General features: G+C 32.2%; 3 protein-coding genes across 3 annotated transcripts; all 3 read right to left on the reverse strand.

The window, feature by feature from the left end:
- Window positions 1–520: 520 nt before the first annotated feature.
- LOC114163997 (amidophosphoribosyltransferase, chloroplastic) lies at window positions 521–2646 on the reverse strand. The gene has a single exon (XM_028048446.1). The coding sequence runs from the start codon at window positions 2578–2580 to the stop codon at window positions 877–879; it is 1704 nt and encodes a 567-aa protein (XP_027904247.1). The 5' UTR covers window positions 2581–2646; the 3' UTR covers window positions 521–876.
- A 3890-nt stretch (window positions 2647–6536) lies between these two features.
- Window positions 6537–8521, reverse strand: LOC114162402 (probable ribosome-binding factor A, chloroplastic). The gene is made up of 4 exons (XM_028046272.1): window positions 8131–8521; window positions 7857–8030; window positions 7199–7402; window positions 6537–7009 (listed from the first exon to the last, which is right to left on the reverse strand). The coding sequence occupies exons 1-3, from the start codon at window positions 8470–8472 to the stop codon at window positions 7262–7264; spliced, it is 657 nt and encodes a 218-aa protein (XP_027902073.1). The 5' UTR covers window positions 8473–8521; the 3' UTR covers window positions 6537–7009; window positions 7199–7261.
- Window positions 8522–14751: 6230 nt separating this feature from the next.
- LOC114164298 (auxin-responsive protein SAUR50-like) lies at window positions 14752–15730 on the reverse strand. Its single transcript, XM_028048910.1, has one exon. It carries the CDS (start codon window positions 15582–15584, stop codon window positions 15264–15266), a length of 321 nt encoding a protein of 106 aa, XP_027904711.1. The 5' UTR covers window positions 15585–15730; the 3' UTR covers window positions 14752–15263.
- Between the last annotated feature and the right edge of the window lie 5004 nt (window positions 15731–20734).

The following is a 20734-nucleotide window of genomic DNA, read 5'->3' on the forward strand; positions in this document are numbered from 1 at the left end:
AGATACTATCTCTTTACAAATAATAGTTTTTTATAATTATGAGGAAAAAGTAAAAATAAATGGTAAAATAGAAAATATTAAGGGCTGCAAAAAGTTACTAGGATGTTACTATTGAGATGTTCTCTCCTGTTACACAACAACAGTTATTTTTAATTTGGGATCATCACCTTTTGCGTTTTGGATTGAGACTATTTTGTTTTAGTTATTATTTCGTTATTTTGATGTTGTTTAATAAGCCGTGTATGAACAAAGTTGTAAAAAATGCGACATCCCGCCCGTGTCTATACTGAAGGAATAAGGCGATGCCATTGGTAACAAAACCAATTGATTATCACTAGAAACTACTTTTAATATTATGACCTTGTAGTTATCCAACAAAGCACATTGTCAAATCTTAAAACATAGTTTAATCATAACAACAAATCAAAGGTTACAACTGGTTTAAAGATGTATGAAAACATAATTAAGTTTCTCCTCTCAAGCAGTGTTATATACTTAGATATAGAAAATTAACAGTCCCTTAAATGTTTGAAACAACTATGTTTCATAGTTTATTCTATTTGAGTAATTTGAGGAACTACATTGACAAAAATCATAACTTCAGAATTTAATCTGGTGTGTCCCTCCAATTCTAAACAAGGAGAGAGTTCCATATATGCATATCTTAACACACTTGCAGACCAACAAAGGGTACTTATTAAGCAGGGTTTTTGGGAATTCAGATTACTGTGTATAGTATAGTTATAGCTTGTAGTAGTAGTAGTAATGTGGTGTGTGGTTTGACATATTTATCTACTCAACCCAACGGTCAATTCCCACTTAGCTTACACTTACCCAACATAACAAAACAGAACATGACAGAAGCATTACCCTTTCTCAGACACTAACAATCTTATTCTCAGACACTCCCTCCTGGTTTCTAACCCAACCCTCGTTCTCAATAGATTTCAAACTCCCATTCAAAGCATCGTCCCAATCAAACTCATTGAGGTTGCTGGTTTTAAGTTCCTCCGGCTGAACAGGGTATTTTCCGGAGAAGCAAGCATAGCAGTAGTTAGGAGCATCATCCTCCAACAACCTCTTCAACGTGTCCAAGGGAAGAAAAGCGAGGGAATCAGACCCAATAAACTCTCTTATCTCCTCCACACTCATCCTGTTGGAAATCAACTCCTCCTTACTGGGGGTGTCGACGCCGTAGTAACAGGACCCAACAATGGGTGGACACGCAATCCTCATGTGGACCTCTTTGGCACCCGCTTCCTTTATCAGCCTCACAATCTTGGACGATGTGGTGCCCCTCACAATGGAGTCATCCACCACCACAACCCTCTTCCCTTCGAGCACGCCACGCACCGGAGACAGCTTCAGCTTCACCCCAAAATCTCTTATTTTCTGCGAGGGCTCGATGAAGGTCCTCCCCACATAGTGCGACCTTATCAACCCCTGCTGAAAGGGAACCCCAGCTTTTGCAGCGTAGCCAAGCGCAGCCACCACCCCGGAATCAGGAACCGCGATCACTACGTCGCACTCGACGGGGCTCTCGGTGGCCAGTATTTCCCCGAATTTTCTCCTGGACTCGTACACGGACCTCCCGAAGACAACAGAGTTGGGAAGCGCGAAGTATATGTGCTCGAAGATGCATTGCTTTGGCTCCGGATGAGTCACGAGGCAGAGGGATTGGATTCCGGTGTGGTCCACCACCACAACCTCACCCGGGTTCACCTCTCGCTCGTACGTCGCTTCGATCAAATCCAGCGCGCATGTCTCCGAGGCGAAAACCACAGCGCCGTTGCTTCTCCTTCCCATCACCAACGGTCGGAACCCGAAGGGGTCCCTCACGGCCACCAGCTTGTCCTCCGTGAGGAACACCAGGGAGTACGCGCCCTTCAGATTCTCGCAGGCATCCACGATTCTCAGTAGGAAAGGTCTGTGCTTGGAGGTGGCGATCAGGTGGAGCACCACCTCGGTGTCGGAGGTCGTGTTGAAGATGGACCCGTTGTCTTCCAGTTTGGCGCGCAGGGACCGGTAGTTCACGAAGTTTCCATTGTGCGCGACGGCGACGGAGCCGAAGCGGTAGCCGGCGACGAAGGGTTGGACGTTGCAGAGCCTGGAGTGTCCCGCGGTGGAGTAGCGGACGTGGCCAATGGCGCAGGAGCCGGGTAGCTGAGAGAGCTTAGTCTCGTCGAAGACGTCAGAAACGAGGCCAACGCCGTTGACTGTGTGGAGGACGTTGTTGTCGACGGCGACGATGCCGGCGCCTTCCTGGCCGCGGTGCTGGAGGGCGTGGAGGGCGAGGGAGCAGAGACGGGAGGCTTCTGGGTCGCCGTAGATGCCCACAACGCCGCACTCTTCGCGAGGCTTTTCGTCATCATTGAAGGAGGCGAAAGTGTTTGTGGTTTTGGTGCATGGGAGAGGCAGAGTGTAGCGGGTGGAATGAGAGAGAAGGGTTTGAAAGGAGTTGGTGGTGGTGTTGAGAAAAAGAGTGTTAGTGTTGACGCTGAAGCTTTGTGTGTTGAAGAAAGGGAAAGAGGGTTTGGAGTGTGAAGAGGAGCAGAGGGTGGAGAGATTAGACGCGGCCATGATAAGAAGAAAAACAGAAGCACGATAAGAAGAAGAAGAAGAAACCAGACTAAGGTATTGATATTTAAAACACAAACACTTTCTTAGTTGTTCACACGGACCCACCAAACACCTCTTTTTCACCCTTTCTCATTTCCAATATTCCCCACCTTCTTTTTTTATTCTAATCATTCTTATTTTTTTATTCTTCTCCTTCGATAATATCCTTCTCTTTTTATTGCTATCTACTAACTTTGTACGAGTGAGTCTAACTTATTTATTTATTTATCTTTTCGTTATTTAAGTCAATCGTGTAATTTTAAATAAATTCTCGAGACGCGCTATAATATATAAAATATGAAGATAATTCAGTTAGGGTGATATAAATTATATCTTTACTATAAATATCCTTGTTATTAAAATAACAATAATGATATAGTTTTCTTACAGGTAACAATTATTGATTCAATTAAGAGATAAGAATTAAAATCAATATCTTTTAAAGGTACAACGGCTTGAATAAATAAATTAGTTTTTTAAACATGGAAGATACAGTATTTAATTTTAATATTGTTTAGATAAAATGGAAAACCCAAAAAAATTGTAATTGATCTTTTATTTATTTTTATTACTTTACCATCACATGTCTTTTTCTCGTTCTACTTCTTCGTGTACCCACGTATGTCTAAGTAGGATAACTCCTTAATGTTCTCATTAAGCACTTCTTGTCTTTTGGATAATCCAATGTCTACAACACGTCAGAGTTCATGATCAGAATGACACGATTCGCTGCATTTTCAATTTTAATTCCCCTCTTGTTATTTCATTCAAGCATTACATCTTTAGATTAACTTAATTATTTCAATTTTTAAAATGTCATATTTTTTCATTTATGCTCTTCATAAGATCAAATGATCTAATTAATTCAAATTAAAAAGTGATTACTTTTATAAGAAAAGGCAACAGCATTTTTAATTTGAATATTATAATTAAAAGCAGAAACAAATTGCATGATATTAATGACATTGTTAAATAATTATAATGCATATCTTTTCCGAGAGACGGGTAGTTTCATGTTTTAATATTTAAACATTATTATTATTGCTGAATAAAAAAAATAACATTTTTTATTTGCTAGATTGTTAGATTTTTAAGGAGTACTTTCTAATCTTTAGTCACGTGAGACCTAGACTCACACTTGGATAACTCTGATATAGGTTTTTAAGGAGGGAGAGAACAAACACTAATAAGACCTGAATTCAACTATATCAGACATTTACATCACTCTCAACCCACAACCTTAAGGCACTGGGTTCATGAATCTTTATTCTTATATAGTGCTCTAGTTTCTTATTTCTAGTTAATGTGAAACTTAGACTCACACTTTGATTCCTAACAAGAATATCTTAACTTACTGTATATAATAGGTAAAAACTAAGATTTTTTTAATTAAGACGAAAACTGTGAGTATAATTTTTTTTACCTTATGCATTAGAATTTAAAATTTTGAGATAGAATCATATTCATATTCAACTAAGATAAATATTTTAGTTTTTTTAAAAATTATTTAGATTTCAAATAGATGTGAATTGGAAATTTAATCCATGATACTAAATGTTTCAATTATATATATAAAAAAAGAAACTAAGAAAAAATTATCTTTTTAATGTCTTTCTCACCTTGTTTAATTTTATTTTCTTATAACATTATTAATCCCATGTCTTTTTCACTCCATTTATTTTACCTTTTCTTTCTACCTCTTCCTTACGCAGCAACGCATTAAGTATTTTATTATTATATAATAACACGTCAGAATCAGAGCAATGCAATTCGGTGGATTTCCAATTTTAATTTGCTCGTTGTCATTTAATAAAAAGATTACATAATTGAGTTAATTTAGTTATGGTGTAGTTTAAGTCAAAGTTTAATTTTTATATTATGTGTGCTCACGTGATATAACATATATTACGTGATGGGATAACTTTTAAACTAAACCATCAAGATATGTTATTTTATATCTAAATAAACTCAAGAACATATTGTTATTATCAAATAAATCAAGATGATATTAATAAACCAGAAGATGTTATTATTATTAGTCATCAGCTGGATTTATTATAATAGCGAAAAATACTTTTTATTATATAATAAAAAATATATAATTGAGACTTTGAAATTAAATAATAATATAAAAGATTCTTAATTAGCAGATTTATGTTTAACTTAAGATGAAAAGTTAAGCTCCAATTTTATATTAGAATGAAGTATTAACTAATCAGTTTTACAGTTAAACACTTTAAAATATTATATTAATTAAATAATAAAGTAAAATTACTTCGTAAATTTAGATTTGTTGGTAGAAACTTAATATTATTTGATTTCCGAATATAGCATAGGAAGAGATGTTTTGTCTGTCTTAAAATAAAATGTGAAACACTAACATTGGGAATCTCCTTGTCAACGAAACTGACCGTTGACCATGTATTCGAATCTGAATGAGATTAGATTCTTGCTTTGTCGATGAAGATGAACGTACGGGATTGCTTTGTTAAAAAAAAAAAGAAAATTTGAACTGTCTTTTTTATCTGAATTATTAAATGATATAAAATTATTAAATATAATTTGAAGACATTTTTTAAATATAAAATTATAACTTTTTTTCAGAGTAAATAATATCTTAAACGTGATATGATATTCTATAACTCTTAAAGGTGGAATTGTGGGAGTAAATATGCAATTTATACACGACAAGTTTGTATTAACGTGGAATCAGAACCTACCTTCAACTCCATCGCCACTTGATTTTGATGATTTCCGAACCAAATACATGCATTAACCACAAAAGATGTGAGATTAAATAAAAAAATTACGCGACATTCTGTATTAATTTTGGGGTAATTATTTAAGAATGTAATTAAAATATATTAATAGTATAATGATGTTCCATTAAGAAGCATATTATGTATAGATTATATAAGTGAATCTATTCCCTGCTAAGAATCTGTGTTGATAATAAGAATGTTGTGATAAAGATGTTTTGGTATTTAGTTCTCCAATGCCCCGTGGCCAAGAGAAATGGGTAACAAACATAAGGACCATAAAGGATAAACTTAAACAACACCCACTCCACTTCCCATTTTCATCATTAAGGAGACGTTTCTGTCACCAATTTCAATTTCTATCTTTACAAATATGGAACTCCATTTTCTTTTTTATCATTTTTATATAACTATTTCCAGACATGTTTTATTCTCACATTATCCTCTTGATTCTACATGATTTTATTTTGTGTATCAAGGACATGAGTAACTTATATTCCCATGACAAGTCAAGTTATTCTTTAATTTCTCTTATAACTTCATTTCTTTATTTTTTGTTTTAATTAATTCGGAATTTAGAAAATATTTTCAAGAATGTGAACATTTCGATCATAGTATTCCTTCGAATATATTTCTAGAAATGCAAATTTATAATTTGAAAAAAAACAACCCATAAATTTCTCAAGATTTTCGGCTATTCATTGGCCGTTATATTTCACAAATATCGTTGTTACGAAGGTGAGTTTTATTTGGGAGTACATTTTCAAACTCTCCCTTTTAGTATTATAGGACACTATTGTAAGCATTTGATTGCATTATTAACTGTGGAAGGTTTAAGTAGAGCATTAAACTTGACACTCACATTATTTTAATCAATTTAAAATAATTAGTAAAAATTTGATATCAATAATATGGTCATTAAAAGAAGCATTTGTCTCCTTTCTTTTCTATTGCAATAATAATAATGCCTTGACGGGTAAAACCAAGCGATGGAGAGAAACTGAGGGGCACCTCAAAAACTCCAAAACCAGTTTTCACAGACCTTATTTGTACGAGAACCAGATATGGTTATGTGGTGAATGGATTGAACTAAGTTAGAACAACTATGATGAATGCGTTGTCTTGTTCTTATAAACCATAAAGCCCGTAAAGACCCAGTTTCAATCAAAAACATTCTTGAAACCCTCTTTCAACTGTAACATTCTTCACTTAGGAACAAGCAAGAGGACAACCTAGTCTAACAGGAACAAGAGGGAGTAATGTACTGCTATCCAATGACCCACAAAATTGAACGAAATCCATGTAAAAAGAAAGAAACCAAAATCACATGTACATGGATCTAGTTGAGTGTAATTTGTTGAAGACACCTAAATTTGGATAGCAATAGAAAGCATTATAAATTCCATTTGCAAGAATAAGTAAAGCAAGAAACAAGAATTTACACAGCAAATCCTCTTGTATACTGACATCCTGGGTTAAGTGATATATGGGGAGAAAACCCAAAAACCAAAATTTGGTCTACATCACTTCGGGGTTGACAATGCAAGGTCTTTGTATTCAGATGATATTCCACTTGAGAACACTAGAACAGCATGTTTCCACCAAGCATTTTAGTTATGTGTTTCCGAGCACTGCACACAAGTAATCCATTTGATAACTGAATGAAATTGAGCAATCTTAGGGATATAAATATAAAGCATATATGTATGTAGCTTTCACAAAAACCTAGCAGAAAGTTTGAGACTAACTATTTTTCTTCGACAAGAGTGCTTAAAACATCCCTAGATGCAGCTGTTTGACATAGGTTCATTAAAACATACCTATCAAGATTGAAAGATCAGTCCCAAACAGGCACAGTGAGTGTACTAATGCATTAGGGGCATCTATTCCACGTAAATGACACCTTCTTCAGGATCTTCCCCATCCCAATCATCGTCATCCTCATTTGTTGATGAATCCAACCGCTCCTTGTTTTGATTCCCTGAACTCTTCTCATTCTTTATTTTATCCAATATTGCAATCACCTGAAAATTACAGTGTTGTGGATGCATCAGATTAGTTATAGCTCAGAGTGGCCACCTACAATTTGCTGAGACTTGGAAAAAGAATGACATGCACATGAAAGGATGCCTCATCGGTGAAGATATTTAAATTCGTCTCGGAATTATGAGACTCGCAATTCCACCATGAGAAGCAAAAAATGTAGATTTAGGGTCCAAGGAACACCCCCGTCCCCCAAATCAAAAAATCCAAAAATTAAAAAACATGATGTACCAGTTTATGCACACTTCAGATTGCTGTATAAACCATGTAAAGTAAAGTAGCAAAAAAAACAATCAGATACGGCTTCAAATGGCAACCATAAGGTCTTGGTTTTGGATTAGTCACCGACCAATAAACAACCTTAACGGATGTAAGAAAACTAAAGGATCTTGCAATTGTACCGACAGACACAAACACACAAGTAAGAACGCATACCCTGCTTCCTTTCTCAAAAGAATCATCCTCAATAAAGCGTATCTCGGGAGTTAAGCGCAACTTCATACGCTTCCCCAATTCACTGCGGACATACTTAGCCTTTGACTTCAAGCCGGCAATGGCTACTTCTCTCCCTCTTTCATCCCCAAAAACAGAGACAAAAACCTTAACCACCTACATGTGATGTTTGGCGAGTAAGGAAAGCATTGAATAGCGGTTAAGGAATTGAAGAGAGAGAGAGAGAGAGAGAGAGAGAGAGAGAGAGGAAAGATGCCTGGAGATCACCGGAGACTTGGACATCGGTGATTGTGGTGAGGGAAGAGAGGTAACGGTCGGCTCCTAAGGAAGTTTCGGGAAGAATAGCATACTGCAACACTTTGTCGGTGAGGAGCATATCAGAGAGCTCTCTCCTTATTTGCTTGGCCACCATTTGGACTCTTCTGGGATTGGCCATGCACCTTATTCTGGAACCAACCACCGCCATCCCTCTCACAATTCGCATTGGGGTCACCCTCACCGTCACTGTGCCTGCGGCAGCGCCGGCGCCGGGGAAGTGATGGCGCCAAGGATAAGGATTCGGACAGGGACATGATGCAACCACTGCGGGGTGAAACATTGCTATCACTACACTGCTCTTTGAAGATTAGATGCAGAGGTAGCAACCAAAGAAGACGCAACATGTTTTTTAATCTCTCAACCCGGCCCAACACAAAGCCCAATTATAAGCTTTACCAATTTTATACATGGCAAAAAAAGGTGTGACTGGTGTAGGGGTAAAAATAAGAAATACAAATTTTATGGGGATGTAGGGAGAAAAAAGGGAGGTGAAAGAAGGAGCGGGCCGTATTGTAGCCCAAATTGTAGCCAAGGCCCTGATCATGAAAATGGATGGACTTTTTTTTTTCAAAACAGATTTTATAATCCAAAATATACACACTAAAACACTTAACTGACTTTTTTTTTTTTTATTGAACCGGCTATTCGAAGATGATTCTTATAATATATATTAGCGATGTTGAACAATATAAATAATAATGTATTTCATTTTTTTACTTCAAATTGTAGGAATTTTATACATGGCAAAAAAATTACAATACATTTTACAATACCACACTTAATTCAATTTAAATCTGTTTTTCTTTCCGTTTTTTTTTTCAAATCTCTTCCACTATAGTTGATATATAATCCTTAATTTAATCTGACTATTGTCATCGCAGAATCTTTTCTGTTATCACTTATCTAAACGATCTCTTCAATCGGGTCAATATTTCTTTCACATGTTTTTGTTTTCATTGCTACCATTCGAATATTCGTATAAACCAGTATTTTAATCTATTTATTATGAAATAAAAATTAACAAATTCAAGAAATTAGCCAAAACTATGGATAATTCGTTAGTTATAGTTATATTGTAAAAAAGAAGAAGCAAAGTGTAGACTTAAAGAGTTCATATTAAGTAAAAGTAATTAAGAAAAATAATATAAAAAGAAATATCTATAAATCCATTTTGTCTTAAAGTTGAAAATTAAAAATAATATGATATCTTATATATATATATATATATATATATATATATATATATATATATATATATATATATATATATATATGAGATCACGTGGGCAAAATTTGTAATTAAAAATTAAATTTGAGTATAAGGGAAATAAAGAATAAGTATGTATAGAAATGCAATGGGCAAGGTCACGTGGGCGCATTTGATATGTTCCATTACTCTTCTTTCCTGTGGGCCCCATCTCACGTGTTCCTCTCTTCCCTTCCCTCCAACACTGGGCTCCTCCGCACCCTAACTTTTTTTCTAACTATCATTCACATTTTATTTTTCTCAATCTTCAATTACCATTTTTCACAAATTCAACTCCTTTTCATCATTTTCTTTTCCTTTTCTCCTCTCGATTTCTCTGAACTCACATAATCAGAGGTCATGTAACGAAATTAACGGTTGGTCTAAAGAAAATTTGAAAAAGCTCCAAAGGTACTATGTAGCTGTCACATTTTTGTGCGTTTTTATGTTACCTTCATAGCATAACTGATCACTTTTCATTATGATAGATGATTCGATAATTGTACGGCGAGAATCACCATCTTGGAACGCTTAATTATTGAGTATCATTATTGTTGTTCTTACTTTCTTTCTGCCACGCACGTTCAACCATTATTATTTGATTCCTCCATCATTATTGACGTCTAAGGTAGTTCAGCATTTCACTGCGGAAAAAGGGATAACCGGGTAAGTTTGACTGCTATTTGCAAGTTGTAGTAGTCAAGTTAAGCACTTCCTAGAAAGAAAAGAAAAAATTGAGAAGATTGAAAGAAGGTACATGGTGAGTAAGATGCGATGATGCAAATTGAGAGAACCACTTGCGATATGTAGCTCTCAGGAATGCGTTTTGGAGAGTAACGTCGGAAATAATATGAGTGTGAGTCAAAAATTTTACGTTGTATAGGATAGATAAATTTTACGTTGCAGTTTGATTCTAATGTACCTAGTAGAAAAATGATAACTTTTGATGTAGGAAGATTGGGATATAAAGCATGAAAGCAACAGAAGAGACATTTGTTTTGGTGACGAACAGCAGAATGGACAAAGAATGAAACAGAGCATTAAGAGAGTCTGATTTTGAACGTAAAGGATGGTGTGGTTTGGATGGTAACATATGCAATAGACGAAGAAGTGTTCTTTCGAGGAAATAGGCGAGAACATGGGTGGGGCACTTTGGGACAAAATTCCAATACACAAATTCCTAACTGATGTGGATGTAGATGCAGATCACAAATATTCTTCTCAGTACGCATATCCCAAACTATTTACGATCTGTAAAAACTAAACACAGAAATGGTGACACTTTCTTTTTGAATCATTCACATTTATATGAATTGTACTAAATGTAAATGCACATGTTTTTATTGGGTGTTGGGGAGGAGAAGATATTGTTTTGGAGGAAAGGGAGTTAAAGAACAGTGGTGAATGGGAGAATCTGTTTGTGGCTCTGAAAGGAGAAGAAAGAAAGAGAAGCATTGATTAATAATGAAGATAGGACCATTAAGAATTGGCAACTGGTCCTTCTCTGCAAAAGGAAGGACAGTTCCTTTCAAGCTCTGTTTTCATGCAACTGCATTTTTCTTTAATTAGTGCCAACCATCATTTCAAGACTCTACTCCCACTCTTACTTTTCTATCTCAAAATGGGCTAAATATTCTCAACCATTAAATACAACTTCATTTTGTTTCTACATTTGTTACTTTCAAACTTAGTTGCCAACATCTTATATACAAATATTAGTTGTTAATTTATTAAAAGTCCCGTGTCGATTAGAGATAAGATCAATTCACAATATATAAATAAGTATAATTCTTATTTTATAAATCGGTTTTGTGAAGTTGAATTAGACTTAAAATACACTTTTAACTTAATGAAATAGCTAAACTCATGATCTTTTTCTCTTTTACCTTTAATCTAACTATTAAATTGTCTTATTATTTATATGTGGATTAATTAATTAAAGTGAATTCATTTTAACTTATATCAAAATTTGTAATTCTTATAATTTAATTTAATTTTAATGAATAAGACTGAATTAAATTTCATATTATTGTATTCACTTTGTATCAAATTAGTAATGCCGAGAAACTTTGAATGTATAAAAACATAGTATTTTGAAATGTAAAAACTATAAATTGATTTCACTTTATTAATTTAATATATTCTTATATTATAAATTTGGATATCTAGTTTAGAGAGTGAATGCTCTCACCTTCTCAATTCTCAATTAAAAGATTCTGTACAGAATCTTATAAAATGTACATTTCAAACTTTGCAACTACTAAACAAAATTCTCTAATCTCAACCTATTGACCTTTATCTATATAACTCGTTTTCGTTTTGTTATTCAGGTTCGTTTTATTTATTATGAAATATAATTTAACATAATTTATATTTAAAATATTTGTATATTATAAAATTTAATTATATAAAAATAAATATTTTTGTGTATTAACAAATCACGACCATTTTTATATTTATAACTAAGTAAAAGTTAACCTGTGAACACTCTTACTATTTTATTTATTTGTGTTCCAAAAAAGTTAAATTGAGCAGTGAAAAAAGGGACATAAATAAAGCATGTGACCAAGTTTGTTGTTTTGTATGAATTTTTTAAAATATAAAATTATGAGAGTGAGATTAGAGAGGACAAAACACAATGAAGACAAGAAAAAATGTAAATTAGATTATGCAACTCATCTTTTACCGGCGGAATTTAGGATCTCTTTGTTCCTTATTCTTATTTTTAAGAAAATAAAAACAAAAAATGATAAAAAAAATAGTTTTCAAAACCAATATCTCTTTCTTAATTTTAAAATAAAAAAAATTATGACAATTGTATCGTTTGTTCGTGCTGTTTCATTTTTTTGTCTTCTTTCATCCTTAACTCGTTAAAGTTTAATTTTTAAAAATCATTTTAACTAATCAATTTTAAAAATTAGAAAACCAAAACACACATCTTAATATTCACCATACATATTATGTATGAATTTAATTTTTTTACATATTATAAATTTAATTTTTTCATAGTTTTAGACACGAATGTACTTGGTTTTCGTAAAATAAAAAATAAATAACCTAATAAAAATATTATTTGCACATTGCAAACAAAAATAAAAATAATGAGTTTAATTTCAAGGTTATAATTTTTTTTTTATAAAAATCAAAATCATAACTTGTTGTCCATTTCACTTAGATTAAATCATATTTAAATCTTCAATAATTTAATATAGTTATATAATTTTAATTTTTACAATAATTAATTACATTGATAATGCATTAAAGTAAAAGTTATATTTAAATTACTTTCAAAAAATAAATTATGTTAACAACTAAAATACAAGTGATTATTATAATAATTAATTATAAAATATGTTTTTTAAAAGAATAAATTTTAACACTACTTTAGCTGGTTAGGTTGATTTTTTTAATAATACATTTGAGAAGAAAGGACATGAAAGAAAGCCTGACGGAGCAATGTCGTGAAGGTAGAAGGCCTACTGGTCATGAACTTCTTTTCGCGGAGAAGAAGCAATGACGGTATTCGGGGAATAAGCATCGGCTAACTCTGTGCCAGCAGCCGCGGTAAGACAGAGGATGCAAGCGTTATCCAGAATGATTGGGCGTAAAGCGTCTGTAGGTGGCTTTTTAAGTTCGCCGTCAAATCCCAGGGCTCAACCCTGGACAGGCGGTGGAAACTACCAAGCTGGAGTACGGTAGGGGCAGAGGGAATTTTCAGTGGAGCGGTGAAATGCGTAGAGATCGGAAAGAACACCAACGGCGAAAGCACTCTGTTGGGCCGACACTGACACTGAGAGACGAAAGCTAGGGGAGCAAATGGGATTAGATACCCAGTAGTCCTAGTCGTAAACAATGGATACTAGGCGCTGTGCGTATCGACCCGTGCAATGCTGTAGCTAACGCGTTAAGTATCCCGCCTACTATACAGATAAATTATAAAACATTTGATATTGTAAGTAGAGGTACAATCTAAATCTAAGAAAAGAAGCACTCATTCTTTTCTTTTTACTACTTCGATATGTAAGAGAACTATTGACTCTGAAAAAAATAAAAAAAAATGTTACCCACATGATGAAACTTTTAAGTAAAATGTAAAAAGTTATATAATATAAGAAATTAACTATTTTGTAAGAAATTATACGAGATTATTAAGCTGTGAATGATGTAGAACGTATAAAAGACATGTTAAGTAAGCAAGTTTGGGGTGAGTTTAGTTATCTAACTCATTGTTTCGTTAAGAAGAAAGAAATGAAACCAGAAAAAAAGATCGAAGCTTTAAATAAAAGATAAAAATAAAGAAAATAGTTTGTTTCCATGTTAATTTTTCTTTCTTTATTTTGAGTAGATTTATGGGTATATATGGTATGTATACAGAAATATATTATTGTTTAAAAGTGTATCTATTTATGAAGATGCAAAAGAGAGTATTGAAGAACAGAAAAAAAGTTAAAAAAGGTTAGAATAATTATTAGAAAAACATAAAAATTGAGGTATCAAACTCATAAAACAATGTACTCAAAATAAAATACATAATTAATTATATTTTGAAGATAATCCATTATATTATAAATGTAGTTATTTTTTTAATAATACAAATCATATCAATTTTTAGTTTTTTTTTTTTTTCAATCTGTTCTCCACACAGGTAAAAAGTAACATGATTTTATATTAGTTCTGTTTGGGGCGTGGACATATTCTTCCTTAATATGGAATCATAGTATGTGATGTGGGCCATTCTACCTCCTTTTCTTATTTTAAAGTTCAACCAGATATCCGTACACATTTAAGTACACCACTTTCTCTCACTACTGTTTCTCCGTCCCCTTCTTTTATTTCTCGTTATTGTAAACCGTTTCAAAAATTTTCACACTCTCGTCTGGTCAGTTATAATTTTTTAGAGTTAAACTGAATTTTAGAATCGGTTAATCTCAAAATTTTGACTAATTTAATTTTTTATTATTTAAAATATATAAATATAAATTTTTAAATAAATTTTATTAAATTTATTAATATTTCAAACATATTTTATTATAATAATTAATTTAATATTAAAATAAAAATATATTAAATAATATAAAAAATTCAAAATATAATACTAAAATATATATAAAACATTAAATCAATTTAATAAAATTTAATTAAAAATATTAAATTTACGTATTTTAAAAAATAAAATAATAAATTATTCTAAAATTTTAAAATAAATTAATTTTAAAATTCACTTGAACCAAAATAATATTTACTCCTAATTTTACACACTTGTGGTAAAACTTTCGTTTGTACTTTTTGTGCAAGGAAAAAAAAAAAGGAAACTTTTTTAGTTAAGTTTATGAATGATTCTTTTTTATGTTGGATACAATATTATCTGTTTCTGTCCAGGTACAAATCTTAACAGAGAAAGATTTTTGTACAGGGAGAGAGTAACAGAGAAACAGAGAAAGGTATCTATCTGTGAAATCAAACTTCCTAGATTCCATTGAAAAAAACTAAATTCTCTCACAGGGCAATAGTATAGAACCCCTGCGAGGAAAATTTGACGAACAGCGAACCCTTTATACAATTTTCACCCCTAGAAATTCCTCATGGGGACAAAAAGTTAGAGTCTCATGATGAACATCTAAAAGCCCAAATGGGGCTAGCTGTTAAAAAGCAGAAGAAGAAAAAAAAAAAGAATGGGACAAAAAGACGCAGATCGTGAGAAACACAATGCATAGACGGTGAAGAGAGATTGACGATGGGTGTTAAAAAAGAGAAGCAGAAGAAGCTTCGTCTTGGCCAGCCACCTTGGATCTCTGTTCTTAATTGTTGAAGCAATTGATCTCTGATCATCGTAGCGTTGATGTTAGAGAGCGGAAAACAACTTCTTGGCAGGGGATAGTGAGTCCCATATCGTGATCGAAGCCAAACTCTTCCTCGGCCTGTCGAAGGAGGGACTGAAACTGAGGGTGAGTCAAAAAGGAGATGGGGACAATGTATCTACTTCTGTTTTCTCCGACGTAGACGGCGAAATGGCCTTTGGGAACATCGAGGGGAAGAGCATCATGGTTGTGGTCGTAGTCGTTCTTCTTTCCCAGGCTGGAACATCTCTTGAGGATTTGTTTGAGGACTGTGGTTTGAGAGGTTTTGTTTGATTTTCTGATGGCCATGTTTTGAGGGAGAGAGAGAGAGAATTAGAAGTTGATGATGAAGAAGAAAGAAGGTGAATGGGGTGTATTTATGAAGAGAAAGAGAGGGCACGGGTGTTTTGGGGTATGTGTTTTTGTGGAAGGACATGGTGGGAACCAAACCACTGTCCTTCACTGTTCTATGTTGGTCCTCCCAATGCCAACGTTGACATGGACCCTATCTATACCTCCACTTTCATCTCTTACATCATTTCAACTTTTATTTCTTTATTAACTTATATTTTTTAAATACTTTTAATATATGGGCATATTGAATTATAATTTAAATATATAATGGAGGAATATTTTAAATACATAATATTTCTATATGGCTCATAATTTATATTGTGCTATACCCTAAGATAATTTACTTTTATAAACATTCTCAACTATACACCTATCTATCATAAATAATAATCAACAAGTTAAGATACATAAGATTAAAGGAAATAAAATATTTCTCTTTTAATTAGGGATGTACCTATACATTCTTATTCTCGTGTAGATATAGATCACTACTGCTATAAAGCTCAATTACTGATGCTTTTCTAAAATTAAAATTTAGCTTTAAGAAAATAATAAATTGAAAGAAAATGTTCTCATAAATCTTGAAAAAACATTTTGTTGGTTTTTTTAGATAATGATATTTTTACAATTAAATTTTGACAATTCCTTTTATAATTTGAAGTGATATTTTTTAATTAATTTAGAATATTAAAAAATGAAAAAAATGTAAAATTAAAAAAAAATTGTTAAAATTTAGTTCTTAATTTTTTTTTCTTTCTTAAAAGTCATATACTAAAAAGTATTTTCATTTATAATTATTATATTTAAGTATTTCTGATTTATATCGGATAAATCTACGGGATTTTGATTTTGTAGTTTGTGATCGGATGTAACTGGTTCTTGATGAAATTCAATTTTTATTTTTCGAAACTTTTTATTTCTAGTTTTGTTTTCGAGAGACATATATCAAGCAAATTTCTCATCTTCTCCATTCCCCTTGAGTCACGTTTCGCTTTAAGTAAAAACTAAAGTATTTATTCACATGTAAAATCTCGTCCTTACTACATTATATCATTTTGGGCGTATAAAACATAAAGTATTTTTTTTTTTGCACGATCAAGAAAAATTATGGGTTGTAAATGTACTTGTGTTTTTTTCCCCCCCAAAATATACATATTCAGGAGAACAGGAAGTACTGTTACTTTTAAGAATATATGTTATCTCCGTACTTGTTAACTTATATTTGATTATTATTGTTTAAAAAATAAGCTTGCTGGAGTAACAGTGAAATATATATATATATATATATATATATATATATATATATATATTAAAAAGATAGAGAACGTCATTAACTTATATAAAATTAATCGATGATTAATAAATATACAATATAATACACACACTATGCGAAAAGAAAATAATATATACGTATTTCTGTGGCTTATATCGCACACCTAACCCCACCGACCCTTACCCCTTTGGGTATTTATATACGATCAGTGGCTATTCTTTAATTACAACAAGCAAATAAATTTTATTTTATTTGTACGCATCTATCCCCACAAGCACGCAAAAATCAAGACATGCCACCATCATACGTTCATAAAATTTCCTAACAAATTATACCAAGGAAAGAGGTGAAGACAAACACGCAAATTAAATAATAATGTAGCAAAGACAAATAAAGAAAATAGGTATAAATTATTTATTTTTTAAGATCAACATGTCACAAACTATAATAATTTATTTGGTTTAAGCGTTGCAGGGGAATTAGTATCACCTGACGACGGACCTACAAGTACTCTCCGGTACAACCTGGTGATGGTATTGATTTGGATTTTGCGATTGTTGGTTTTGTTTTGTGATGCTGCGACCTCATGAATGACACGTGAAATCAACTTCAATCCGACATTACACTCAATGCAAAACAAAACCAACTTTGCAGAAACCCATGTGTGTTCCTAAATTCTCCTACTTTCGACGGTTTCAACTCGGTACCATACTAAATACATCGTTACTTTATCCTCAAATCGAATACTAATCTCACCTTGTTCATCTTTTGCATTCCCGTTTCGAACACTGCATTCATGAGTGCAGCTGGCTTCCCACTTGTTTTTCCTGCAAAATATTATTCATGTCCCACTTTCATGAACATGTCAGTATCATGTAGAACTCAACATGTTCAGTGTCATACCAACAGTTAATCTGCATCAACATACGGATAAACCTCAACCGTAATAGACCGTGACAGTTCAAGATCAACACATGCACACGATGTTGTTTTTATTAAATTTTCTCTCAAAATTTACATTTTTTTTTCTCACTATCAACTTCAAAGCAAACCTGATAAAGCTATTACTATGTATCTTCCGAGAAAATGCTTCACCACCTTTCAGTTGCACGAATAATTGGATAAGAATTTGAGTATTTGGATGGTAATTGCACATGTCTATATTGTGATTATTTAAGAAAAAAAGCAGGAGAAAACAAGCTAAGCTGTCATGTAAGTTTTGAACATGAACATGGATTTGGAGAGGTCATGCTCAACGTGGTTGGTTCTTTTTTTCTTCGGAAGAAGAAAGGGATAAGATCAAAGTATAAGAAAAGTGGTAATTAAAGCTATTTTTTTGTTGTCAATTTCTCAACCTACATATCACTACTTCGATGTTTGCTACTACAATTATAAGTGTCTCAATACTGCAAGCTTTCCCATGTGGTCCTGCCTAAACATCAACACTATATACAAAAATTGTTACCAGACACAAATCTATATCAGATATATACCACATTATAGTGTTCTAACCCTGCCTTCGTTTTTGTTTTGCTTCTTTTTTACCACGTTTCCTACGCTGAAAAAGTGATATTCGAAAGCTAAGTGACTCGTATACGGCAGTGTCCTGAAATTTCTGTGATCTGTCCTCCAGCCTTTGTTTTTCTCAGTGCCAAACAATGATAATATTAAGATCACACAAAACACTTTTACAGGACAAATTCCAACCACCTTTACAATTTTGCTTGTTCAGAAAATCAAAAACTAGTACACAATATACCCAACTTAAAATATCTGGATTGCATAAATTATTTGCTCACATTTTCACAAAGATGAAAGATGATTAACTGTACTAAAAATTCTCTTATTATATTCTCTTATTATATGTGAACTTTTTTGTAAATTTGTTAAAGAAATTTGTAAGAATTTTTTTTTTGCTATTTTTTGTATGAATCTTAATTGGTAGGTAATCTCTTCCTGAGTAATTATTTCTTATAAAATTATAAAATTCGTAAGTATTTTTTACAAAATTTTTTACAAAAAATATTTTATACAAAAAATTGACAATAATTTTCTACAATTTTTTTTTCATAATAAAATTTGTTAGTATTTTCTGAAAAAAAAAATTCAAAAAAAGATTGATAAAAGAAATGAGTTTTTTTAGTAGTGTTAAAGTGAGATTTTAAGGAATGCACTAGTTCATTCAATGAGTGAAAGTTCTTTTTTTCTTTTTTGCAACAAGAAACTAGTTTAGTGAATGTTATCTATCTTGTGAATGTAGATTTTATATTAAATTTTTTGGTGTTATTATTTGTTGAACATTAAAAATACATTATATAAATATTTTAAAATTCTTTTTAATATATTTTAAAACTTTAAAATTAGTAATCATCAATATATTTTAAAGATATAATAGAAAAATAATACAGAAAAAATTAATAGACATTCCAAATTGATTCCTTACACATACTCGATGATCCGTGAATGAGATTAATTAGAGAAAAATGGGAATGATTGAAAAGCTGATAAATTTGCAGCAAAAGCTAAGGAGATTAATTGAGCATAAGGGATATTGTTTTAAGTTGATAGGGACTTTACCTTTCATGTGGCACATGAAAGCCATGTTACTCTTGCCCCTAAAGTTCTCTTGTCCTTAAAGTTCTCTTCTCAAAACAACATACTGAGGTAATTGTAGGGTCTCGTGGTATGGTTTCAACAGCTTTTAATAACTACTATATATCCGAGATCACATGTTAAAATAAAAAGTTCAAAATTTCAACTTTTTTAAGTTATGAAGATTAATCCATACGATACCGTTTCGAAGTTACAAGTAAAATGTTAGTTTCTCTTCTAGAATATCAATTATTCCTTACGGATTTTTCTGCGAAAATTATCTGCAAGAAATAATTTTACGCAAGCCCTTGGAAGCTTCTACCAAATTGTACCATGTACATACATTTTGAGTAATTTTATTTGAATTTTTATTAAATTTGTTTTTTCATTGAGTATTCTAAACTTTGGTATTTTCAACTGACACTACATGTAGATCTGTTAGGTTTTTAAGGAGGGGGTTCACCTGGAGAACAAACACTAATGAAACATGAGTCCAACCACATAAGGCATTGACACTACTCTCAACCTAAAACTTTAAGACAATGGGTTTATGAGTCTTTATCATTATATAGTGCTCTACTTTCTAATTTCTATTCAATGTGAGACTTAGACTCACACTTGGATTCCTAACAATCTCCCTTCAAGGGTGAGTCCCTTCAACGTACACCCCCTTCCAGCAAGCCTTAAGACAATGAATTTATGGATCTTTATTCTCATATAGTGTTCTACTTTCTCATATCTAACCAATAACTTAGACTCATACTTAGATTCCTAACAATATCAATATACACAATTTGTTTGTTAGTTATTTGATTTTATCAATGAATTATCCACAATTAAAAATTTATCGGTAAAGTAAATGTCGATAAATTTTATTAATAAATTTTGTAATTTATCAATAATTATCAATTCGTTGATACATATTTGTCATTAATTACGAAAATTCTTATATGCAAAAATTCTTATATTATGAGTTTCTGAAATTAAACTTTTTTTTATTACTTGAGTGATGTGAGTGTTATATTGCAATGTGAAAATAGGGTGAAGTTTTATAGTGAATATAAACGATATTAATTAACATAAAATGACATATGATTTTTGTTAGTTTAATTAAAACATAATAGATGATGTTACCTACATTAATGATGGTGAGGACAATAGTCCCTTAGTTGGTGGAAGATGATGTTATGAAAGTCATTGTGATGATAGACATTATCGAAAGGCATGACAATATCAATAT

Source organism: Vigna unguiculata, chromosome 9, assembly GCF_004118075.2.
Source record: "Vigna unguiculata cultivar IT97K-499-35 chromosome 9, ASM411807v1, whole genome shotgun sequence".
NCBI classification, from domain to species: Eukaryota; Viridiplantae; Streptophyta; class Magnoliopsida; order Fabales; family Fabaceae; genus Vigna; species Vigna unguiculata.

Bases quoted from the DNA above. Each gene is read 5' to 3' on its own strand.
- LOC114163997 (XM_028048446.1), bottom strand. From the start codon at position 2,580: ATGGCCGCGTCTAATCTCTCCACCCTCTGCTCCTCTTCACACTCCAAA.
- LOC114162402 (XM_028046272.1), bottom strand. From the start codon at position 8,472: ATGTTTCACCCCGCAGTGGTTGCATCATGTCCCTGTCCGAATCCTTAT. The intron at 8,031-8,130 runs GCATCTTTCCTC...CATCACATGTAG, and splicing joins AAGTCTCCGGTGATCTCCAG to GTGGTTAAGGTTTTTGTCTC. The intron at 7,403-7,856 runs GTATGCGTTCTT...TGTAATTTTCAG, and splicing joins CTTTTGAGAAAGGAAGCAGG to GTGATTGCAATATTGGATAA.
- LOC114164298 (XM_028048910.1), bottom strand. From the start codon at position 15,584: ATGGCCATCAGAAAATCAAACAAAACCTCTCAAACCACAGTCCTCAAA.